The following is a 20,866-nucleotide window of genomic DNA, read 5'->3' as shown; positions in this document are numbered from 1 at the left end:
AGGCGACCCTTGTCGTCGCCGCCGTGGTACTTGATGTCCGTGGAGACATGAAGTTAATCCCTCGGTGTGGATAACAAGCCAAGCAGGTACCAATTCCAAATGCGAGGTATTCCGAATAGGCAAACGAGGGGGTACAGGACACACCGGAGTTTCCAAAATGAATGGAAAAAGATGAACAAGAATGAAACAACTGTAGCCTATTGGAATGGAGCGAAATAATAAGAATGGCTAATGGTTGAAAATAAAAATAAAATAAAAATGAAGCGATGAAGTCAAATGAAAGTTCTCATTGGTCGCCGTGGAACCCGCACAGTAGCAGAGAACAGCTGCGGCTCGAACCCTGCAGGTCCGGATTGAAATGCTGTGCGCGTGAATTGCGGGACTGCTCCGTTCTCTGCGCGAGTCTGTACTGCAAGTAGCTGCGAGCGTCTACCACGCGGAATATTTGTCAGAGCGAGTTTTTCGCTCGCTCCTCCCACCTGCTCTCTCATTGGATAGGTTTGGTCGAGGAGAGAAACCTGTCAATCAAGCGGTCGCACGGCGACTGGTCGAGCAATGAGAGAATATATCGGACTTCAGGTCGCCAACCCAGTTTTCAGTTCCCGGGGATTAATGACATTTAAGCATTTCAAAGAGAACTCGTGGTAGAATATGTGTTTCAGAAACACCAATAACTACTAGGTACTAGAGAGTACACAATATTGCCTACTACCTACATTCATTGTGCATTAGATTTGTAATCAATTTGTTTTCTTTATTTTATCATACTTTATTAAAAAATAATTATTTGGTTATATGTGTTACTATGCATATGCAAAGGTAGATTCCATATCCCGCCTGGCCAATAATCCTAAAATAAAGGCATTTATTTAGGTTGAGGTCGACAGAAAGCGCCTGCTGAAGGCGTGAGGGATTCATTCAGCAGTCAACAGCGCCCACTAGCGGTCATGAACAACCAAACTCATGCTTTCAAGTAAGTACATTTGACTTTTCAACTTATTTAAACGCTTTATAGATATAAATAGATAAAATAATAATTACAGCAATTTAAAACCACATTTGTATTGTTCAATATTTAATATTTGACCAAATGTCACAATTATTTACTTCATTTTGTTCAGAGAAAATTAGGATAAAGGCCTTAGGCAACAAAGTTGCTGTGTGGTCCAGTGTCAAAGTATATTTATTATGTTTATATTTACAGTATTTTTTTAAATCAAACACATTTTTATATTTAAATTTAATCAAAATAAGTAAAATATAAAATTAGCCTATATGTATGATAGCAAATCAGGTAATACAAATATGTATATAAACAAAAACTAATACAGTATGCTATAAATTGTTTTATATTATGAACTAAGTATATTAGATATTATTATAAACATATTTAAGTATTTGTAAAAAAAATTTGATATCCTAAATATGGGATAATTGTTGTAGTCTTATGCAATTATATTTAAAACTGCTTTTTAAACGTCTTTTATGCACTATATTAATGACTATTTATATTGTAGTCTATAATATTATAATTATAATAAGCAAGTTGTTAAACGCCATAATTAAACAACTTAATGAAATGCATGTATACGCCATGTCCGGCTTTAAGGAAACAGCACGTCTAAAACTAAATTAGAAAGCAAGTGTGAAGGAAAGCCGGTGTGAAAGCATTCACACTTTCTAAAGGCTGTAATTGAATCAGCGTATATTCACTGATATCGGTGTGTATTGTTGTGTTGCTTTAAGAGACCATCAAACGAGCAGATTCCACATATCGAAGCCATAATTAACACACTACACATGCTGAATACACTGACTGAAGCATTACTGTGCGTTAATGAAGCGCTTTATTAACGCGTTACCTCAAAGAAACGCCGATTGCCTGATTATGACGTCTATTTGTCTTCGCATAATGCGGGCTTGATGTTATTGTGCGACATGAAGACATATTTTGTCAATATAAAGCAGAAAATGGCAAGTGCGAAATTAAATAGGCAGTCTTTAAACGCTTTTCCAAGCACCACTTTCAACGTGCTCCAAAGGTGATAAATTATTTACTTTGTGCAGTGTTGTCTGTTTCTGAAAATGCTCCCACACTACAAAACAGAAGCAAACAATAGGACGAGCAACACAAGAAGTCATCCCAACGGGAAAACAAGGAAACGACGATTTCCTGAGCTATCATAAAAATAACCATCGCACTGTTAAGATGTCAGTGTGTCTTGAAATAGAAGTAAACGTGCAAAAGCAAACATAAGTTTGGTCTTGAATTTCTGCTATAACAAATATCGTTAATAAAGTTTAAAAAAGTTTTGCACAACAAACTAAAAAGAGAATAAACGCGAAAAATCGACAGAAACGTTTTAACAAATTAAATAACCTATTAAATATTGTTTGAATAACTTAAAACAACTTTCAAATATTGTGAAACATCTATCTATCTATCTATCTATCTATCTATCTATCTATCTATCTATCTATCTATCTATCTATCTATCTATCTATCTATCTATCTATCTATCTATCTATCTATCTATCTCAACATTTACACATTTATTTCTAAAGTCCAAAGTTGAGCATGCTGAGATTAATATGTGAGAATAACTTTTTTTTCATTTACTAACATTAACAAAAATACTGAAGGAAAAGTACCACTGTTATAAATGCATTGTTCATGTTAGTAACAGGGGTGGGTTTAGTGATTTGGGGCCCCTAAGCAGTAGTTAAGTAGTTCTAAAATGCCCAACAATCCTAACACCTTTTGTAGTTTTATTAATTTTTTATTTTGCTGTTTTTTTTCTTATATCACTCATATATCTCATTTTCCATATTTAATGAAATCTCCACATTTTTACTGATTAGTTTTTTTTAATGAATTCATAAATAAAACATAATAAAAATAAAATAATAAATTGTTTTTAAAACTAAATCTTTAACTGTTTTGACTACTCCATGGTTATGGGCGTAGCAAAAATTTGCTTAGATGTTAAAGTTTTCTTTGTTAGATCCTCACCATAAATGACATAAAAAATGATGTTGTGTATAATCTTTACACTCTCAGAAATAAAGGTGGTACCTTTTCGAAAGGTACATATTTGTACTGAAAGGGTCCTTATCAATACCCTAAGGTTACATATTAGTACCTAAAAAGTTTAAAAGTGTATTTCTTGAAATTTTTAGGTGCTTGTACATACCTTTAAGGTACCACTATTAATCCCCTAAAGTACAAATAAAAGGTACCACCCCAGTGACAGCTCTTATACCTTTATTTCTGAGAGTGTACAGTGCTCAGCATAATTTAGTGACCCCTATTTTGAAAATATTTTTTTATCCATTTCTCAGTGAAGCGATGCATTTTGTGCATTTAAACGAAACAGATTTATTAAACAGATATATTTATTAAAATATATTTTAGTCACCAAACATATTTAGAAATTGAAGGATAGTACAAATAAACTAAAAAAATAATTACAACAAATATAATTTCAACTAAATTTCTCTATTTTTTTGCTTCTCTTAATTTTTCCTCTTTTTAAAACTTGTATTTAATATTTTTCTATAAGATATAAATTTGGGTGTACTAGTTTTTGAACCGTTATCATAAGTTATTTTGTTAGATAAGCTCCAGATTTGGCTTTAGTACTGACTTATCTAATGTATGTGCATTAATATAATATTGTATAGCTTCCTATTAAAATATGAATAAAAAAAAGATTTGTAAGGGGTGTACTTATATATGCTCAGCACTGTATACAGTAGGTATTTTTTGAGGGCCCTCAAATTTCCTGGGGCCCTAAGCAGTTGCTTATTTCGCGTATTGATTAAATCCACCCCGGATAAGTAAATACCTTAAACTATAACTATAATAACTAATTAAACCTTATTGTAAAGTGGTGTATAGGCTAAGTTATAATATATGTCCACTATCAGTTTAAACATCTAAACGTTCCCATAGCTTTTTTCATGACACTGCGTAAATGAAAAACAAACAACGCTTCGCACCTTAAAGATAAACTCTGAACTAGTTCTCAGCTTTTTTGAAACCACGGGGAAGGATCTATGTTTATTCAGTTGCACGCGAATAATCTCACGGTCCGTGGGTTCCTCGGAGCCTGGCGTGATCAAACACATTAGACCCAGGAGAAAACACACCTGCTGGCCTCCCTACACACACAAACAGCAGTCAAACGCTCGCATTCCGCCTCAAACTTTACGCATCGCTTCTGGGCAGATCATAACAGCGGTCAGAGCTGCTTTGCACTGTATTCATGTCAATAAAAGAGTTGTTTAGTTCTGCGCGCGCGGGGCTCGATCCCACGAGCACAGTTTCAGCGTTACCTCCGTCGTTATCAGCGCTGTATTGTTAAAGCTGACAGTGACTAATACACGCCAGGCTGCATCATGCGGGGCCGTCAAAAAATCACACGTCTGTAACTGAGGAGTTTGCCAACATTTCCATTAGTGTCTCACAAAGGCCACCTGAGACATCGAGTTATCTCGAGAATATGATCAGAAGAATCACAGAATAAACAGAAACACACACACTGGCACTTTAGTCTTTAACTTGTAGGGCGAGTTCAGTTTATGGCACTGCTTTCAATTCATCTCTTGCTTATTGCTTATAGTATTACAAGATCAAGACATCAAAATTAACTTTTAAAATATTATCTTGGCACTTAACTCATTAACAAAAATGTTTTTTTATTTTTTATTTTTTTAAGAATAACTAATAAGTTTGCTATCCTTGTTTTATAAGACATTACTGGATTTAATATATATATAATATATATATATATATATATATATATATATATATATATAGCTTTCAGCATGGAAAAGAGACCTTTAAGTATATTACTGCTCAGGGAATAGGAATATGCATGTATTTTAGCTAAAACCCAAACCATTAAAACCAGATGTAGAATACTGCAATACAAATGAATGATGAGGACTTTCACCTGTAAAATTTTACTGTATTATCCATAATATTCCAGACTATTGCACAAAATGTAAAGATGAAATTGGAACTCTGTTTCACTATACTGTATGTGCGAGCGTGGAGAGCTGCAGGAGGTGCATGGTGTGGTCTGTGAAATGGCTGGAAAACAAATTAATTTGGAACCAAAACTTTATCACACACATATATATATATATATACATACATAAAAAAAACCCTCACAGATTTCAGATTTACACAAGCTAAACGTGTTGTAGCTTTGGTATGGAAAAATACCCAAAGACCTGTTCTTGCACAATGGATAAAGGAAATGTCTGATAATCTTGCCCTTGAAAAATTAAAGCAGACTTAAAAAAAAAAACTAAGGGTTTCCTTTCAGTCACTTTTTAAACAGATAGATAAAAATTGGATGTCTTTGAAAAGATGACTAATTTAAAATACAATGTAATGTTTTTTATTATTATCTTTTTTTATTATTTGTGTTTGTATTTTTTATAGTATTGTGTTTCACTTTACACTTTTTGATTAACAAATGTTGGGGTGGGAAAGTTCATTCTGAAATATTTTACAAGTTAACATTCTGTACTGTTTGCTGGATTCTGTAATATTATTGAAATCAATAAAAACAAAGTTGAAATTAAACTAATCTTTTTGTTGCAATATTTATTTATTCCATTTAATATTAGTTAACTCTATTAGTTAACACGAACCAGGAATGGTCCATGTTTGTGCAATATTTTTAGGTGTGTGCACTATACTTTAATAAGTGCAATATTTAAGTTTCTTCCAACATTTACAAAGGTATTATTAAAATCCTGAGTTGTATTTGTTACCAATATTGAATTCACTGTGAACTTACATTTGCTTATTATTTTTACTAACATTATCAGATTATTTAATTTAGTACATGTAGAAAATTCTGGCAATATAACTATGGGATAATGTTAGTATTGTACTTTAATTTAATTTAACTAAGAAAGTACAATGTCACTTATGGTATTAGAGGTTGGTTCTAGGAAAGTACCTTATCACCACGTTTATGTGATGACTATGGCAAGTATGTAGTATGTGCATGTGAAACAGGACTGTAAAATAAAGTACTACCCTTTTAGTTTCTGTTAGATGACACATTACCTAATATTACATTAACATTACTGTAAAAGCTCAGCCAAAAATATTTTTAACTAAATATCTGTGTAAAAAAATCTTTATATTAAAACAGTAGTTCTTAAGTTTATCATCAGAAAGATTTCCAAGGTATGACGTTAGCATTGCTTTTAATGAGAACAGTTTTTTAGGGGATTGTTTTCTTTTTGCTTTACAAATCCCTTAATACTCATTATGCATTTCAAAAATGTTGTATGATAATTACTTTATTTTAACATTTACTTATGCCGACCAAATGTAACAAACACTACAAAAAGTTTTTTGTGGTGTTTTTTTGTAGTTCTTAACCTGATTACAAGCAATGATTCACTGGTGTCTTGTGAAATTTATGTAGGATTAAATAAAGTCTTAAATTAAGCAAGAGAGCAGTTATTCCCATAAGAGAATATCAGAGTTTGTCAGAGCAGACAAACTCTGCGGTTCACCAAGAGAACAAAAGACATGATTCAGGCAGTGTGTCGTGTTCATGGGGTTTATTGGTCAACACACTAAATGTCCCAGTTCACAAGGAGAGGGGTAATTTACCACATGACAAGAACACCCTCTAGCATACACTCATACACCCACACAAACTCGCTCACATACACACCCTAACTAGTCTTACCTGTGATTCCCGCTTTCCTTAAGGTACCAACAGAGCACTAGACACATTACATGGCTTTGTAACATTGTAACCTTTTTTAATCACTGTAATGTTTGTATTGTGAAAGTTATTATCACTCATATCTTTCAGTTTTTTTTTTTCATTCTGTTTTTAAAAATGGGTCCTTTAAATAAGATGTATCAAAAAAGGTCAAATATGATCTAGGTTACAATGCTAGAAATGCAGCTCCGATCAGGTGATTATGGGAACAAAGTGTTAAGCAGCATTTTAGAAACTCAATGGTTTCAGGGGTTCAATCCGCAGTCTAAAAAAACATGAAAAGCGCTCGCACTCCTGCACAAACGTTCACAAATAAACAAAACCAAAAGCCTGCTAATGTACATTTCTTAAAACACGTTGGTGTACTTCCGCTCAGAATGCTAGAACAGTAGTTAAATAATTGAGGTTGAACCAACAGAGCTCCCAAACCACTGATATATTTTGACCAAGCAACCACGCACACACACACAAATATATTTACACTTTTTCCGTTCTTATTTGCTTGCCATTAAAAGGGAAAATTGCCCTGTTTTTTTTTTTTTTTTTCTGTTTTTTTAAATGTGCCTTCAGCATAACGGTGTCAAATATCAATATAATACATTGAAGAATTGCAAATGATGGCAGCCAATTTGAAAGTCTGTGGTGGTGCTGCTGCAAGTCCGATTTTGAAGCATGAGGACCAAATGTTTTTTTTCTTTTTTGAATTCCTGGGATTATGAAGGGCAATTCTTGAGGGCAGAGCACACAGGGCAGAACTCTCTTTGAGACTCTGATTCACTTCAACATGAAGCTCACATCCGAAGAGAAGAGAAGAGAAGAGAAGAGAAGAGAAGAGAAGAGAAGAGAAGAGAAGAGAAGAGAAGAGAAGAGAAATCACTCTGTAGCTTTGAGAGAGAAGGAGAGACGAGGTCGGGACTTGCCCTTCCCCAATATCATCTTCTGTTCCTCTTTCTGTTGTTTCTGCCTCTCCTGTTCAAGCTTCATGCGTTCCTCATGGATTTTCCTTTGTTCTTCTACTATACGTAGCTGATCCTCAGCCTGTTGAAAAAAACAAAACAACACATGAGCAAAAGTGACTTTTTCAAGCATTAAAAACAGTTTTCTTTGAAAACTAATATATAAAGTTGCACTTTAATTAACTACAATAGTGCTTCCAGTAATCCATATGGAAACCTTAGACTAAAAATTTCAGTCAGGGCAGGTTCTTCTACCACTATGTAAGCTGGAAAAAACACTTCAGTCTTCACAATGACTTAACAGTGATAAACATCTAAATAACTCAAACAGATGGGGAGAACAGCTACTTTATGGTAAAAGACAACCCGTAATTCTAACGACCTTGGAAAGTATAAACACAAAAACAGAAGAATCACCAATAAAGTTAAGGAAAAATAACTCCTCAAGAGGCTTTAACTCTTAATCCACTGTCTTGTTTTCTGCAATGGAGCCTTTTTGATGAACTAATTTCCATGATTATTGCAGCTTAACCGGGTATTTAGCCAATATGATTTCTCACAGAATGATCAAAGAACTATTAACTATTACAGGGATTTCAAAGACATCTCACACTCTAAACATTTTTTTGCTGCTTGTTTAAACTACATATTTAAAATGAGTTGAAATAACACATTTCTTAAGGTTTTTTTGGGGACAACTTAACTGGTTTATGTTCAATCCACTTCAATTTGTATAAACGATTGAATTAACAATCAAATTGTATTGGGACAACATGAAAGAACTGTGTGGAACCCTGCATATTACGAGCTACTATGACTTTTACCAGCATAACAAATATTTCAGGACTGCAGGCCTGACATTAATACCCAGAAGACTAATTCATCACTAATTCCTTTTAAATTTTTTTCTTATTTAATTGATTATTAAGGAAATTCAAGGTCTTTTGTAAAGAAAACAGAATGATAATTTGCTGACCCACAAACACTCAAAATTGAAAATGTTACATTTAAAATCCATGCTTTTAGGTAACTAAATAAGTACATTTGGGGTTAGGAATGTGTGAAATTTGTATTAAAGTTCCATCCAAGTATCATCAGGTTGCAGTTTTTTTTTTTTGCCAATTTTATGAAGGTAACGAAGACCTTTGAAGAAAACAATAAGACAAAATGTTCTTAAGGATAATTTATAGGGAGCAGACATTTAAATGCTTATGCTTCACTAACTGTGGTCCATTATATTAACTTTGAAAATTTCATTGTAACTCATAAACCACACTGCGGTTATCAGTTGTTTTATTTTATTCCATTAGAAATATCAACGATTCATAAATCAAGATGCATTAAATTTGAATGAAATCATTCATAGTCTTCGGTTCAAATTATTATGTTTTCAATTTTATGCATCTTAATTTGAAGAGGTTCCTTCAATATATTTAAAAAAAAATTTAATTACTTTTTTTTTTTCATCCTGTTGATTTATTTTGCATTGAATTTAAAATTTCAATGCCATGACTTAAAACTTTCTCCTGTGATATAAGATTTTTTGTTTTATTTTGAAATAATACTGCTTTTGTGAATGATTTTGGACATAATTGTGTAGCTTATTGTCCTGGATATTTTTTCCTGTCCTCTAGAATAACTCATATGTTTTGTTAAAAAAAGTGGGGAAAAAGTACCAGTTTAGCCTGAGCATCAGCAATCTTTCGGTTGTTTTCTTCCAAAATTCTCTCGAGCTCCACTCGTTTGGATTTCTCTTCCTCCTAAAGGGGAGACATGGTGACATGTTAGCAAGGGCAAACACATCCAATGAAAGAAGTCCCCATAAACTCACGTTGCACACTCAAACATGTCTACACTTGCACAAACAGGTACACAGCTACACTCACACACTCTTTCACCCGCTCTCCACATTTCGATCTGCAGATTCAAAAGTCTGAAGCTAACCTCTATGTATGCAACAATGAGCAAAAAAACCCACCCACGGATGTATTCAGTCACACCTTTATCCCCGCCACAATATTTAGACATCCAAACAATTATTTACACATTCATTAACATCCATACACAACAGGTATGTAAAGACAACACATCGACAACTATCGCAGAATCTCATTCGTTTGCAGATGAGAAAGGAAAAAAAAAGAGATAAAAATATAATAAAATCATCTCGTTACATCTCTCTCTTTATTTTTATTCTTTTTTTTTTACTATCAGCATCCATAAGCAAGAAGTTTCAAAAAGAAAATGAGAGAGACAAAGAAAGATTAACTCAAATAAAGGAGAGAGTGAATAGTAGTGGCTCACCGATGCTCGTATACCTACGCCTTTCTCCTTTGACTGTGTACTGTACCTACACAACTGCTGATTAAAGGGGGTGAGTATTTACTGCCTGGTCCCGTGTGTCCCGTCCTGGACAGCGCAGCACCTCCCCTTTAAAAATCTCTGAGCTGCTAGCACGAGCTAGTGCTCTTACACAGCAACACCACATGCAGTATATATAGCAAAGTCCAGGAAAAGGAATTATGTTAATCATACAACATTACCGTGTGGGGACGTCAGGCTATTAATGTTAAACGATGTTAAAGACTGTAAAAACACAAAGGTGGGATCAATTGTTAGAGGTGTTGGTCTGAAAACAAAAACAGTGATGTGTTGGCGTCTAAGCTCAGTGGCTTGTGTGTGTGGTGTTGTTTGTGTGTGTGTTTGCATGTGTGTGTATGTGTACCCGTATGCCAGCACTCCTGAGGAAAAGCAAATCGTGAAGACACAAAAGTACATTTAAAACACTGCACTTTTAATGACGTCAGAAGAACGGAAGAGTCAAAGGAAAGTGAAGTTACAAAAATAAATCAATATAAAACACAAAAGACAGCAATGGAGGAGCAGCAATAGCAAGAGTGGAGCGTTTCGTGATTAATGTTGCAAATGAGGCTAAAATGTGCAAACGCTAAATCTACAATAACACAGATTCATTTAATGGTTCAGTACCAGGGCTACAGATGATGGGCACAAATCTGAAACGTACAGAAGGAGGGCACATTTCTAACCCTATTAGTGCTGAGCCGCTGGATTTTGTGTGTGCTTGTGGAAGGGAATTAGTTTCCCGTTCATAACTCATTGCGTCTTTACAATTACAGTACAGTAACCCTCCTTTACGGTATGGGTGGAATTACAAGCTATGGATTAAGCAAATTAACAAGTTTATGTGCGGTCTGGTGGCCTCAAAAGGTCTTGTGTGTTTGGAACATCCGAAACAGCATTATGTCTTGACCTCTCAAGGTGTATAATGGCGGATGTTCACACTGACAGCTCATGAACAAAAACAGGCCTGGTTTGAACGCAGAGTGACCTTTTTAACAAAAGCGTTTTATTGAAGACAAACAGTTCCATACATAGGTGACAGTAAACTTATAAAAGATAGGAGTAAAAAAGGAGCAGGGTAGGGGTAGGAAATAAAAAGGAAAAGAAAAAGATGAGAAACGTAATACTGGTCTATCACAGCCGTGGCAAAACATTCACTTGAAACCCCCAAGAGGGCACTTGAGGTGCGTTTGATTCAGTCAAGTCACATTGAAGTATTAGGAAATAAAGTACAGAGCTTTTCTGTGCAGAGTAAACTAATGCCTAGTTCAGACTGCATGATTTTAGCCCCGAATTTGACTCGCCGACAGGTTTTGAGAAATCGCAGAGAAATGCCTGATATCAGGCAAATCGATGCTTGTGCACGTGAGTGACAATCACACAGTTTGAACTATCAAAGACGCGATCTGAGAGAATCATCAATGAGTCGCTGATGCCTGGGAGATATTTGGCATGCTAAATATCTGGAGCCGTCTGCGATTCAAATCCTAATGTGTGAAATGAGTTTTGACTGAAATATCATCGGCGATCACCTTCAGCCAATGAGAGAGCAGCATTTACTTGTTAGTGTGTACCTGCTGGCCAGCGGGAGGCAGGGGGAGAAGTTAAAATTGCTCCTTTTCAGTTTATTTGGACCCAAGAAATGGAGGAAAACGAGTGGAGGTTTGACAGGAGCACCCGTGTCTGTTTGACGTTTCATACATAAAGTTAAAGAAAGTAGAGGAGAAATTGCTAATTCCCTTCAAACCCAGGTGAACAAATAAGTACATTTTCTACCCCATTTAAGGCATCTTTCTCGTTATGTAGTTAACAACAAAAGATATACTATGTGTTTTTGGCTGTGAGACGTAGTTTGGACGAAGTTGTCGGCGATTCTTCCTATTGTAAAGTCATGCAATGTGAAAGCCCCTGTCGCCGATCCATCTTGCAGTTTAAACAAAGCAGTGACAAAACACTAGCCCAGATAGTCATGCAGTGTGAAAACATCTGTGACACGACTACTTTGAAAATCATGCAGTCTGAACTCGGCATAAGTCTCAATCATAAAATCCCCTTATTTAAGCAACCAATAAAATCACGCCCCAAACTGCATGAAATTTTCTTTTCAGTTTCTTTGAATTGCATTTCAATATCTAAATTAAATTTTAGTAACAAAGAAAATGTCCAATTGTTGTCCAATTAAAAACTATTTATTCAAAGTTTAGTCGTTTTTCTGTCATAATTTATAGGAATGCTCTGACCAATCTGCATCGGCCGATAATCACTAATCTGGGCGATCTCATGAACTGATCACAATTGTTTGTTTCTGAGTTTACAAGCAGAGGACACATAAGAACTGAAATATCAGAAATGTATTTTTTGCGTTCTCACCTATATTCTAAGTTCATTTAATCCTGGCAGGAAATACAAGGGATATTAAAAAATAGTAATTTTTTACTTGAACATTTAATAATAAAAATTATAGTAATATATGCTTTGTAATAAACCGTAGTTTATGGACCAGTTTTAGTTTATTTCCTCTTAGAAAAGAAGTAATGGATTTATAGGTGTGCTTTTTAACAAATGCCCTCCAAACTTCCGAGACATGTTGAGTTGTTCTTCCATGATTTGCAATGTTTCCAAATTGCTTTATCAGTGATTTTTCTTGACATTTTTAAAATGTTTTATCTATTTTGTTCTGTAAAGTTGCTTCTAATATTTAAGGAATTATATGCAACATCTTTAATTTATTCTCTGAGGTAAGGCAAGATCTCCACTTAAGTATCATGCTTAAAACTGAAAATGCTTGATGCATTATAAAGCTTGAAGCATCAGAATCAGTGCTCAGTATCGACCGATCACCATGACAAGGAACCGGTACTCTGTATCGACTGGAAAAAGACCCGATTGGAGCATCCTACTATTTGAACTTTATTTTGAAAGGTTGTCATTAATTGCATCCATAGTATGAGGTGTTTTTCACTAATAAATCAGAAACTGCAGATGTTTAAAGTAAACTATAAGTAAATTAGGTGAACAGTCACTTTTGGACCTTCAATATTCTGTCTGTGTTATTTTTAATTACAGAAATAAACTAAATATTAGCATTTCCTAAACAACAGCTTAACCAGTCTGCTCAAAATATCATAAATGTGTTTAAAGAAATAAGCATTACTATTTACTTTCACTGCCTAGTCTCTATTAATCTACTCAAATGCATCTACCCTGCTGGTCCTGCAGTGTCTCGGGGGTAAACAAGTGTCAGGTTGTGGCACGGCTGTGGGCGTGTGGTTTGCGGCTGAGATCCGCTGTGTTCCGAACGACCGAGCGTTACCTCTCTGGCTTTCTGGGCGTTCAGTTCAGCCTGCCTCTGCCTCTCTAGCTCCTGCAAAAGCTGTGCTTCCATGATGCGTTTGGCCTCCTCCACTCGCCGTAAGACCTCATGTTCAATCTCATCACGCCGCTTCTCCAGTTCCTCCTCCACTCGTCGCGCCACAAGCTCCTCCACACGCCTGGCCGTCTCCTCCTCGATCAGACGCTCCTCGATCTCCTGCTGACGGCTGTGGAGGATACCAGAAAGATAACATTACTTGATTTAACAATTTAATTTTCAATTATACAAATTATAAATGTTATATTAATGAGTATTTTAATTATTTACCATGAACAGATTAAAATGTGGGGAAATTCTGCTATTTGATGTTTTTTTTCCCCAATACATTTGATTAAATTTACACATTTAATTTATTTATACTTAAAATAAAATTTGTTTTGTGTTTTTTTTTTTTTCAAAAGAGAAAAATTTACTAAATTTCAACATATAATTTCTTTACAAAATATTTTTTTTAATAAAAGCTGGAAATTACACACACAGAAAAAAAAATTACTTCTCAATGATCATGGCTTATATGATGATTTAAAGTTTTAAATATTTAACGGTTTTTAAAACTTTTGCTTCATGCCACATTTATAAACGAGACCCCAGGATAGTCATAAAAACAAGCACTATATACTGAAAAACGCCTGTAGGTTTTGTATATAATATACAATTTTTTTTATTTACATATTAAACATATTATAATACAAATTATTTACACATAAACATATTTCAAAATCATTTTATGGATTTAGTTGACTTTAATAACCCCGATTTGCATTAGGCTTAGCTGGATTGACATCCTGTACATAGCTTAAAAGGCTATCAAAAATTTCACAATCGAATGTCACAAACATTACAATCTGCATTGCACAAAAGTACTGAGCCCTGAGGAGGAAGCTGATACTGGTAGGGTTGACCTGTGAGATCTGCACAATTCTGAAACAAAACATGTTGCGCATACTAAGAAATTATAAACCCATAACGCAAAGTCTGTCAGTCAAAAGGATTCCTGATTACAAAAGCATGTTTCAGCTTTATTTACACTTTAAGCATGAGTAAACCATTAAGCAGAGCAAGCTGTCACACCTGGCCTTAAGCAGCAACACAAAAACACAGACACAATACTGAATCAAGTGACCATAACATTGCCCAGAGCCAAAACAAAACAAAATCTACCAATCTGTTGATTTGATTTCAGTGTCATGAAACTCGATCCAGGGTCTCTCTTTGAATTTTAAAACACCCTAAATTCGTTTACAATGTACTCGGGGTGAAGATGAAGCCTGGGGCTGCTTCACTTCTCTTCCTGTTCTTTCACTACATTCTCCCCATTTTCCCTTCTCTCCCACAAACCTCTTAACATTATACCGGTGGTCTCCAATCATAAAAGAGACATGTCAACGATCTGTAATGGTTACAAAGACATATCAGCTAACATGGGCAGCAGATCTCAGTGATAAGATGACCTGATGTGTGACAGCTGACTATGAGAGTCCACAGAGTGATGAAAGTTCCCTGAATACAGGTAGGTAATATGAAACGTCACTTTTTTTGGTCACTAGCTGAATATATTAGCTTCTTATCAATATTAAACAGTCTGACTTCTTGAAATGTAACTGAATTGATTGTGTGGTCTACTTATACATATGGCCATATAATACAGCGGTTACATGGTTATTGCAGAAAATCTGTGCCTTTTGTTTCACAAGGAAATAATCAGACAGAATTGCAACACACACATTTGAGATTTAAATAAGTATATATGTATGCTGATAAAGGTATGGTATACAAATATTACATTTGCAATATGCAATTTTGCATATTGTTCTAAGTCAGGAATGCCTAAACTCAGTCCTGGAGGGCTGGTGTCCTGCAGATTTTAGTTCTAACTTGCATCAACACACCTGAACTGATGTTTCTAGAAAGCCTAGTAATGCTGCGGTCACACTATAGTTTGAGCATGCAAAATTCTGTTGTACGGCGCTGCGAAAAGGGGCGGGAATAAACAAAATGATTAGACATTAATAGAGCGATTAGTTTTACATTTCTGTCCAAAGAGGTCATGTTTTGATCTTTGATAGATTTCACGCAATCATGTGATGTGATTTTGCAGGTCAGAGTTCACCAAGCTTGAACTTTCCAACGCAGCGAACTGCGAAAACTTGTCACACAAGCTTACATTTTCGGTCTGACGCATTCGTGTGCATATGAATGGAAGTCTATGGGGAGAAAAGAGCCGTGTGACCACAGCTTAAGAGCTTGATTAGCTAACCCAGGTGTAGATGTTTCTTAATGGAGTTAAAATTAAACTTTGCAGGACACAGGCACTTCAGAAAAGAGTTTGGGTACCCAAATTCTAAGTATTCCCTCCTTTTGTGGCTGTGTTTTAAAGGTTTAGACCAGGACAACCTCGGGTCCTTGCATGTCCCATATTTTGCACAAATAAATGCGATTTGATTTTATGAATGCAGCACTGTTTGCAACAACTTCATGTAACGCTCTGTGTTGGTTTAAGTTAGTATATAATACAAATATTACATCTGCAATATTGTATGTATGTAGAATACATTATTCTATGTATACCTTTCTGATGAGCAATGTTTGTAGCAGAAGTCTAAATCCTTTTATAAAATACAAATCATTTTATCAGTGTTCTCAATGTCTTGTCAGCCCTGTTATGTTCATTAAAATAATGGTGCATTTCATTCCTGTTATTTTTCCATAGCTTTTTAGTTTTGACATGAGTAACATGTCATCCATGTCACTGTGGTCAAGTCCTCTAAATATGCCAATCCTGTTGCTTTCATTAATTTCATTACAACAGAAATTGATTGATTCATGGTCTGTCTGTTAGTTTTAAATTGTATTGCACATATATATTTGTATTTTTAGTCTGTCTTGGAGGGTAATTGCATCATGTAAGATATATATATATATATATATATATATATATATATATATATATATATATATATGTATGTATATATATATATATATATATACATACATACATACATACATACATACATACATACACACACACACACACACACACACACACACACACACACACACACATATATATATATATATATATATATATATATATATATATATATATTTATATATATATATATATATATATATATATATATGATGCAATTACCCACCAAAACAGACTGGAAATACGAATGACAATTCAAAATTGTGGACTTTTTTGTCATCCCAAAGAAAAGAGGTTCCAAACAACTACATTGATCTTAGTATTGCTATTGGCACAATGCATTTTCTTTTTACATTAAGCGGTCTTCGTTTCATATACATGACAAACGTGAATAGTCTTACATCTTCCTCTGCCTCTCAATCTCTACTCTCCTGTCCTCCTCTTCTCTCTTCTGTTTTTCGTCGTTGTTTCTCTTGCTCAGTGTCCGGCCGAACATGTCTGTTCGGTCGGGCGGTGAGCCTCCTCTGTCCCTCCTGCTGCCGGATCTTGAGCGGGACCGTCTGTTCCTCTTTGGCTCCTTCGACCTGCTCCTTTTCTTAGATTTGGATTTGGAGCGGCTCCGTTTGCGGCTGTGTTTTGAGTGTTTGGACCGGGACGAGCTGCGGCTCCTTGAGCGTCCCATATTTTGCACAACTAAATCTGATTGACGCGCTAAGAAGGGTTTTTATGAATGCAGCACGGTCTGCGACAACTTCATGCAACGCTGTGCGTTGGTTAAACGTAGAATTGCTTGATATAACCTCGTTTAATAGAAGTGTTTGTTGCTTTCTGCTCCAGTGAATCTGCGGAATAAAACAATATGGCGACCGCCTTCAGTCTTCCTTTTTCCCAGAATGCAACGGGCTCGGCTTTTTCCGGCTATTTTCGTGTTGACAACGAGTGAAGGATACGAGGAGAGAAGTACTGAAGCAGAAATCAAAGGTATCTAAATATATATTACTGTTGGTGACTGCGAACAACCAACTATATGGTTAAAACAGCATATTACACAATATATTATATGCGTTCTACAAGGTAACATATGCAATATTTATTACAAATTCACCCCTTAAGAAATAAATTACGACTTTGCTAAAAAATAAAACCTTTAAAATATTGTTATTGTAGTTAAAAACCACAAGTTTACCTGGTTTTGCTACTCTAACCATAGTTTAACTATGATTTTTTTGTAAACTTGGTAGGCTATCAATGCTTATCTCTCTGAAAAGGTCAGCTAGGTACAGTAAAATACAGAAAAAAATGTTGAAAAAAAGTGGGGGCATTTTACAAAATCTAGGGTATGGCACAATTCCCTGTGTTGTACATTCCTAAATAATAAGCCCACATTAAAGTGCATGATGTACTTACAATTCATAATATATAAATTACATTAAATAACAGCATTAATTATAAAAACACATCTTAACTTGTCTGTGCAGTTTTGTTGCACAATAAAAAAAACTTAAAATAATTGATGCAATAAACTTCAACTTCAGCCTAATGATTTTTATGTTATTAAAATAATAATTATTATATTAAATTAAACAAACTAAAACATTGAAAAAGTAAGCTCACTACTGAAATCTGAATGCTACCGTATATGGCTACAAAATCTGTTCACCATAATCTATCATAAGCAAATGATTCCATGATGGATTCTGAAATTTGGTTGTCCCAAATGATGCACTGCATAAAATAATGTACTGACCACTTTGAGTCTTGGTGACTTAATGAAGCATTCTGTTAAAATTGGAACTTAGGCCACGTCCACAACTGCATACTCCTATAGAATGTGAAAAACAGTATGTGTCCTGAGTACTAGTGTGTTTGAATTCATACTATTCAAAAAACAGTTGGTGAGAAGTACCCGAAATGACCTGTATAGTTTTGGCAAGATTTTGTAGTGTGTATAAAATGTCAATGCAAGAGAATTAATAAATTCTGAGTCAAGCAATGCAACTCATGCATCATGGTAATGACAACAGGCCAGATTTAGTGCATAAATATTCCATTCCCACGACTCGTATTTATACTATATACATAAAACAAACTTTTCAGTGGTCATAAAATAAATTCAAAACCAAATGTCGTACCTCAAGTAGTGTGTAATTTCAGGCGCAGCTATAATCTGTTACCCCTGAGAAACAATTCACAACACTATGTGTACTATCGTTCCACCATCTTAAGTTAATTTACTGAGTGATCAGGGGCATATATGTACATGTACAAAAAAGTAGTAAGTAAAAGAAACATTATTCCACACTAAACTGTTGCCATACCATTGTCTATTTAATTTTATGAGTGCTAAATCCACAATAGGAATTAGCTCATTGTATTGTGGAAATCAAAATTTAAATAATCTTTATTACTGTCTATGTCTTGGCTAATGTAATACACATATGATATTCTAAACAGTCCACTGGGCTTGTCCAAACATATTCTACAGTTCATTTTGGATTGTTTGTAATGATTTTTGGGGTGGCTAAATAGAGATACACTGAGCAAAAAGTGTCAAATGAAATTTAGAGTTGTCACAGTCATAGCTAAATTAGCCAGTATAAAATGTACAAACATGGGTGTGGATTCTGTTTCGACTTGCTACTGAATGAATTATAAAAGCACATATTGGAATTTATTTGTGCAGATGAAAACAAATGTAACAATTTAATTTGCAACAACATGGTTAGGTAACATTCTACCATGCCATTCAGAACAAAGTATGTTGACCAATTGTTTTTCTATTCTGCTGGTCCTTTTTTTAGCACATTTTGTTGGTTTCCTCGAGAGATAACCTTATCCTCTGTATGAAGACCAATTTATAACTTACTCTATTTTTGTCAGGCCCATTTGCTGACAGAACGGTCATGCTAAGATTAGGTTCAAAACCATTCGAACTCCAGGGGAGAACTGTGACAGGCAGTTGCTTATTCTGAAAAACTACAGGCTAAAAATATTCAGCCAGGGCTATTTTAAAGTGCACATGTGCAAAGCCCTAGGGACTCTAAAAACTGGAAAATACATAAGAATGAGAGGTTGGATCAAACATTTGAAACAATTTTGGGTGTATATGACATTGGTATGCAAATTTTTTCTTCTCTTGGAAACTAAAGGAAATATTTCAAATGTTTGTAAATGGCTGTGCTCATGAAAGTGCACTCATGCATCACAGTCTAACTGTTTTCCTTGCCGTTAATGGTTGGTCAACACTCCTACATTTGCTCTGAAAAAATATAATAGCTAGGTCAGCACAGATAGCCTTGTCAGTGTGCTGACATATAGTGCAACTGCGCCGCAGGTGTCCAGAGTAGTTAAAAAATAAAATAATAATGCAAGTTTGATTGCTGCAATATATGTAAATCAGTCAAAATTATCATCATGATTTTTACCATCATTATTGGGAGAGGAAGAAAATCACATTTTATTTGATTGAAACTGATTAATAGGGAAACTGTTATTTTGCAATAGTTTTATCCAAACCCCTAATGGAAACAGGTAAATTTAATCTTAATGCAACATTATTTAATGAGGAAACTTTGTATATTGTTCATTGTAAATGTACTCTCAGTAGTATCATGCTGTCTGTCTGATGACACTAACTGTATCATCAAACTTCTTGACTTTATCTTCTTTTGTGTGGACATTTAGGCACTTGTGTTTTTTGTTTGCAGCTCAGTTTCTAGATCCTTGATCACACCTATCTTTGAGCTAAGTGCAAGATAATATCTGCTAATACCAATATAGTACCAATTTACGCTTCTTGTGTAGACTGACTTGGTCTATTCATCATTTAAAGCAGGGGTACCCAAACCTTTTTTTATGAAGGGCCAAAAACCAAATCTGATTGAGGGGGGTTGGTCGAAGGTTATTATACCAAACTATTACATTAAAGGTGCTATGGTAATTTCCTAATGTATTGATATTGAAATATAAATAGAAAAAAAATACTTCAATCATATAAATAATAATTTTTTTTTTTGTACATTTTAAAATGAAATTCTTACAATAAAGCAAACACATTTAGAGCCCAGTGGTAATTAATGATGAATACACAAGTCAAGCTGCACCTGCCTTTGCCTTGATTTGCTCATCAATGTCTTCTGTATTGTCCTCTATCTTCAAGTGACAGTATTTACATTTATTAAAATGAATTCATGCACAACATTTAATTGAAACATTTCATTTCAGTCAGTGTTTTTTTGTAGCTCAACAATTAAACAAACAAATAAACAAACAAAAGTTTACGTAAATTAGAAACGATGATCTATGTTGATGGCATTTGCAGCAATCGTCATTCTAAGGGTGCTTTCACACTAGCACTTTTGGTCCATACCCGGGTTTGTTTGACGTCATAGTACGGTAGGTTTAGCTAGTGTAAACATGTCTTCTGAACTTGGGTGCGCACCCGTGAACCATACCCGAGTCTGCCTGAAAGAGGTGGTCT

The 20,866-nt window shown here is 34.8% G+C and overlaps 1 protein-coding gene across 1 annotated transcript; it reads right to left on the bottom strand.

Annotated features, from left to right (window-relative positions):
- Positions 1-6,871: 6,871 nt before the first annotated feature.
- arglu1a (arginine and glutamate rich 1a) lies at positions 6,872-17,274 on the bottom strand. The gene is given in 4 exon segments (NM_213216.2): positions 6,872-7,805; positions 9,400-9,483; positions 13,398-13,623; positions 16,788-17,274. Coding segments are annotated over 4 exon segments (756 nt in total). The 5' UTR covers positions 17,069-17,274; the 3' UTR covers positions 6,872-7,640.
- Between the last annotated feature and the right edge of the window lie 3,592 nt (positions 17,275-20,866).

Source organism: Danio rerio, chromosome 9 (genome assembly GCF_049306965.1).
Source record: "Danio rerio strain Tuebingen ecotype United States chromosome 9, GRCz12tu, whole genome shotgun sequence".
Taxonomy (NCBI): Eukaryota; Metazoa; Chordata; class Actinopteri; order Cypriniformes; family Danionidae; genus Danio; species Danio rerio.
The sequence above is the reverse complement of the archived record's forward strand: the minus strand, read 5'-3'. Positions and strand labels throughout refer to the sequence as shown.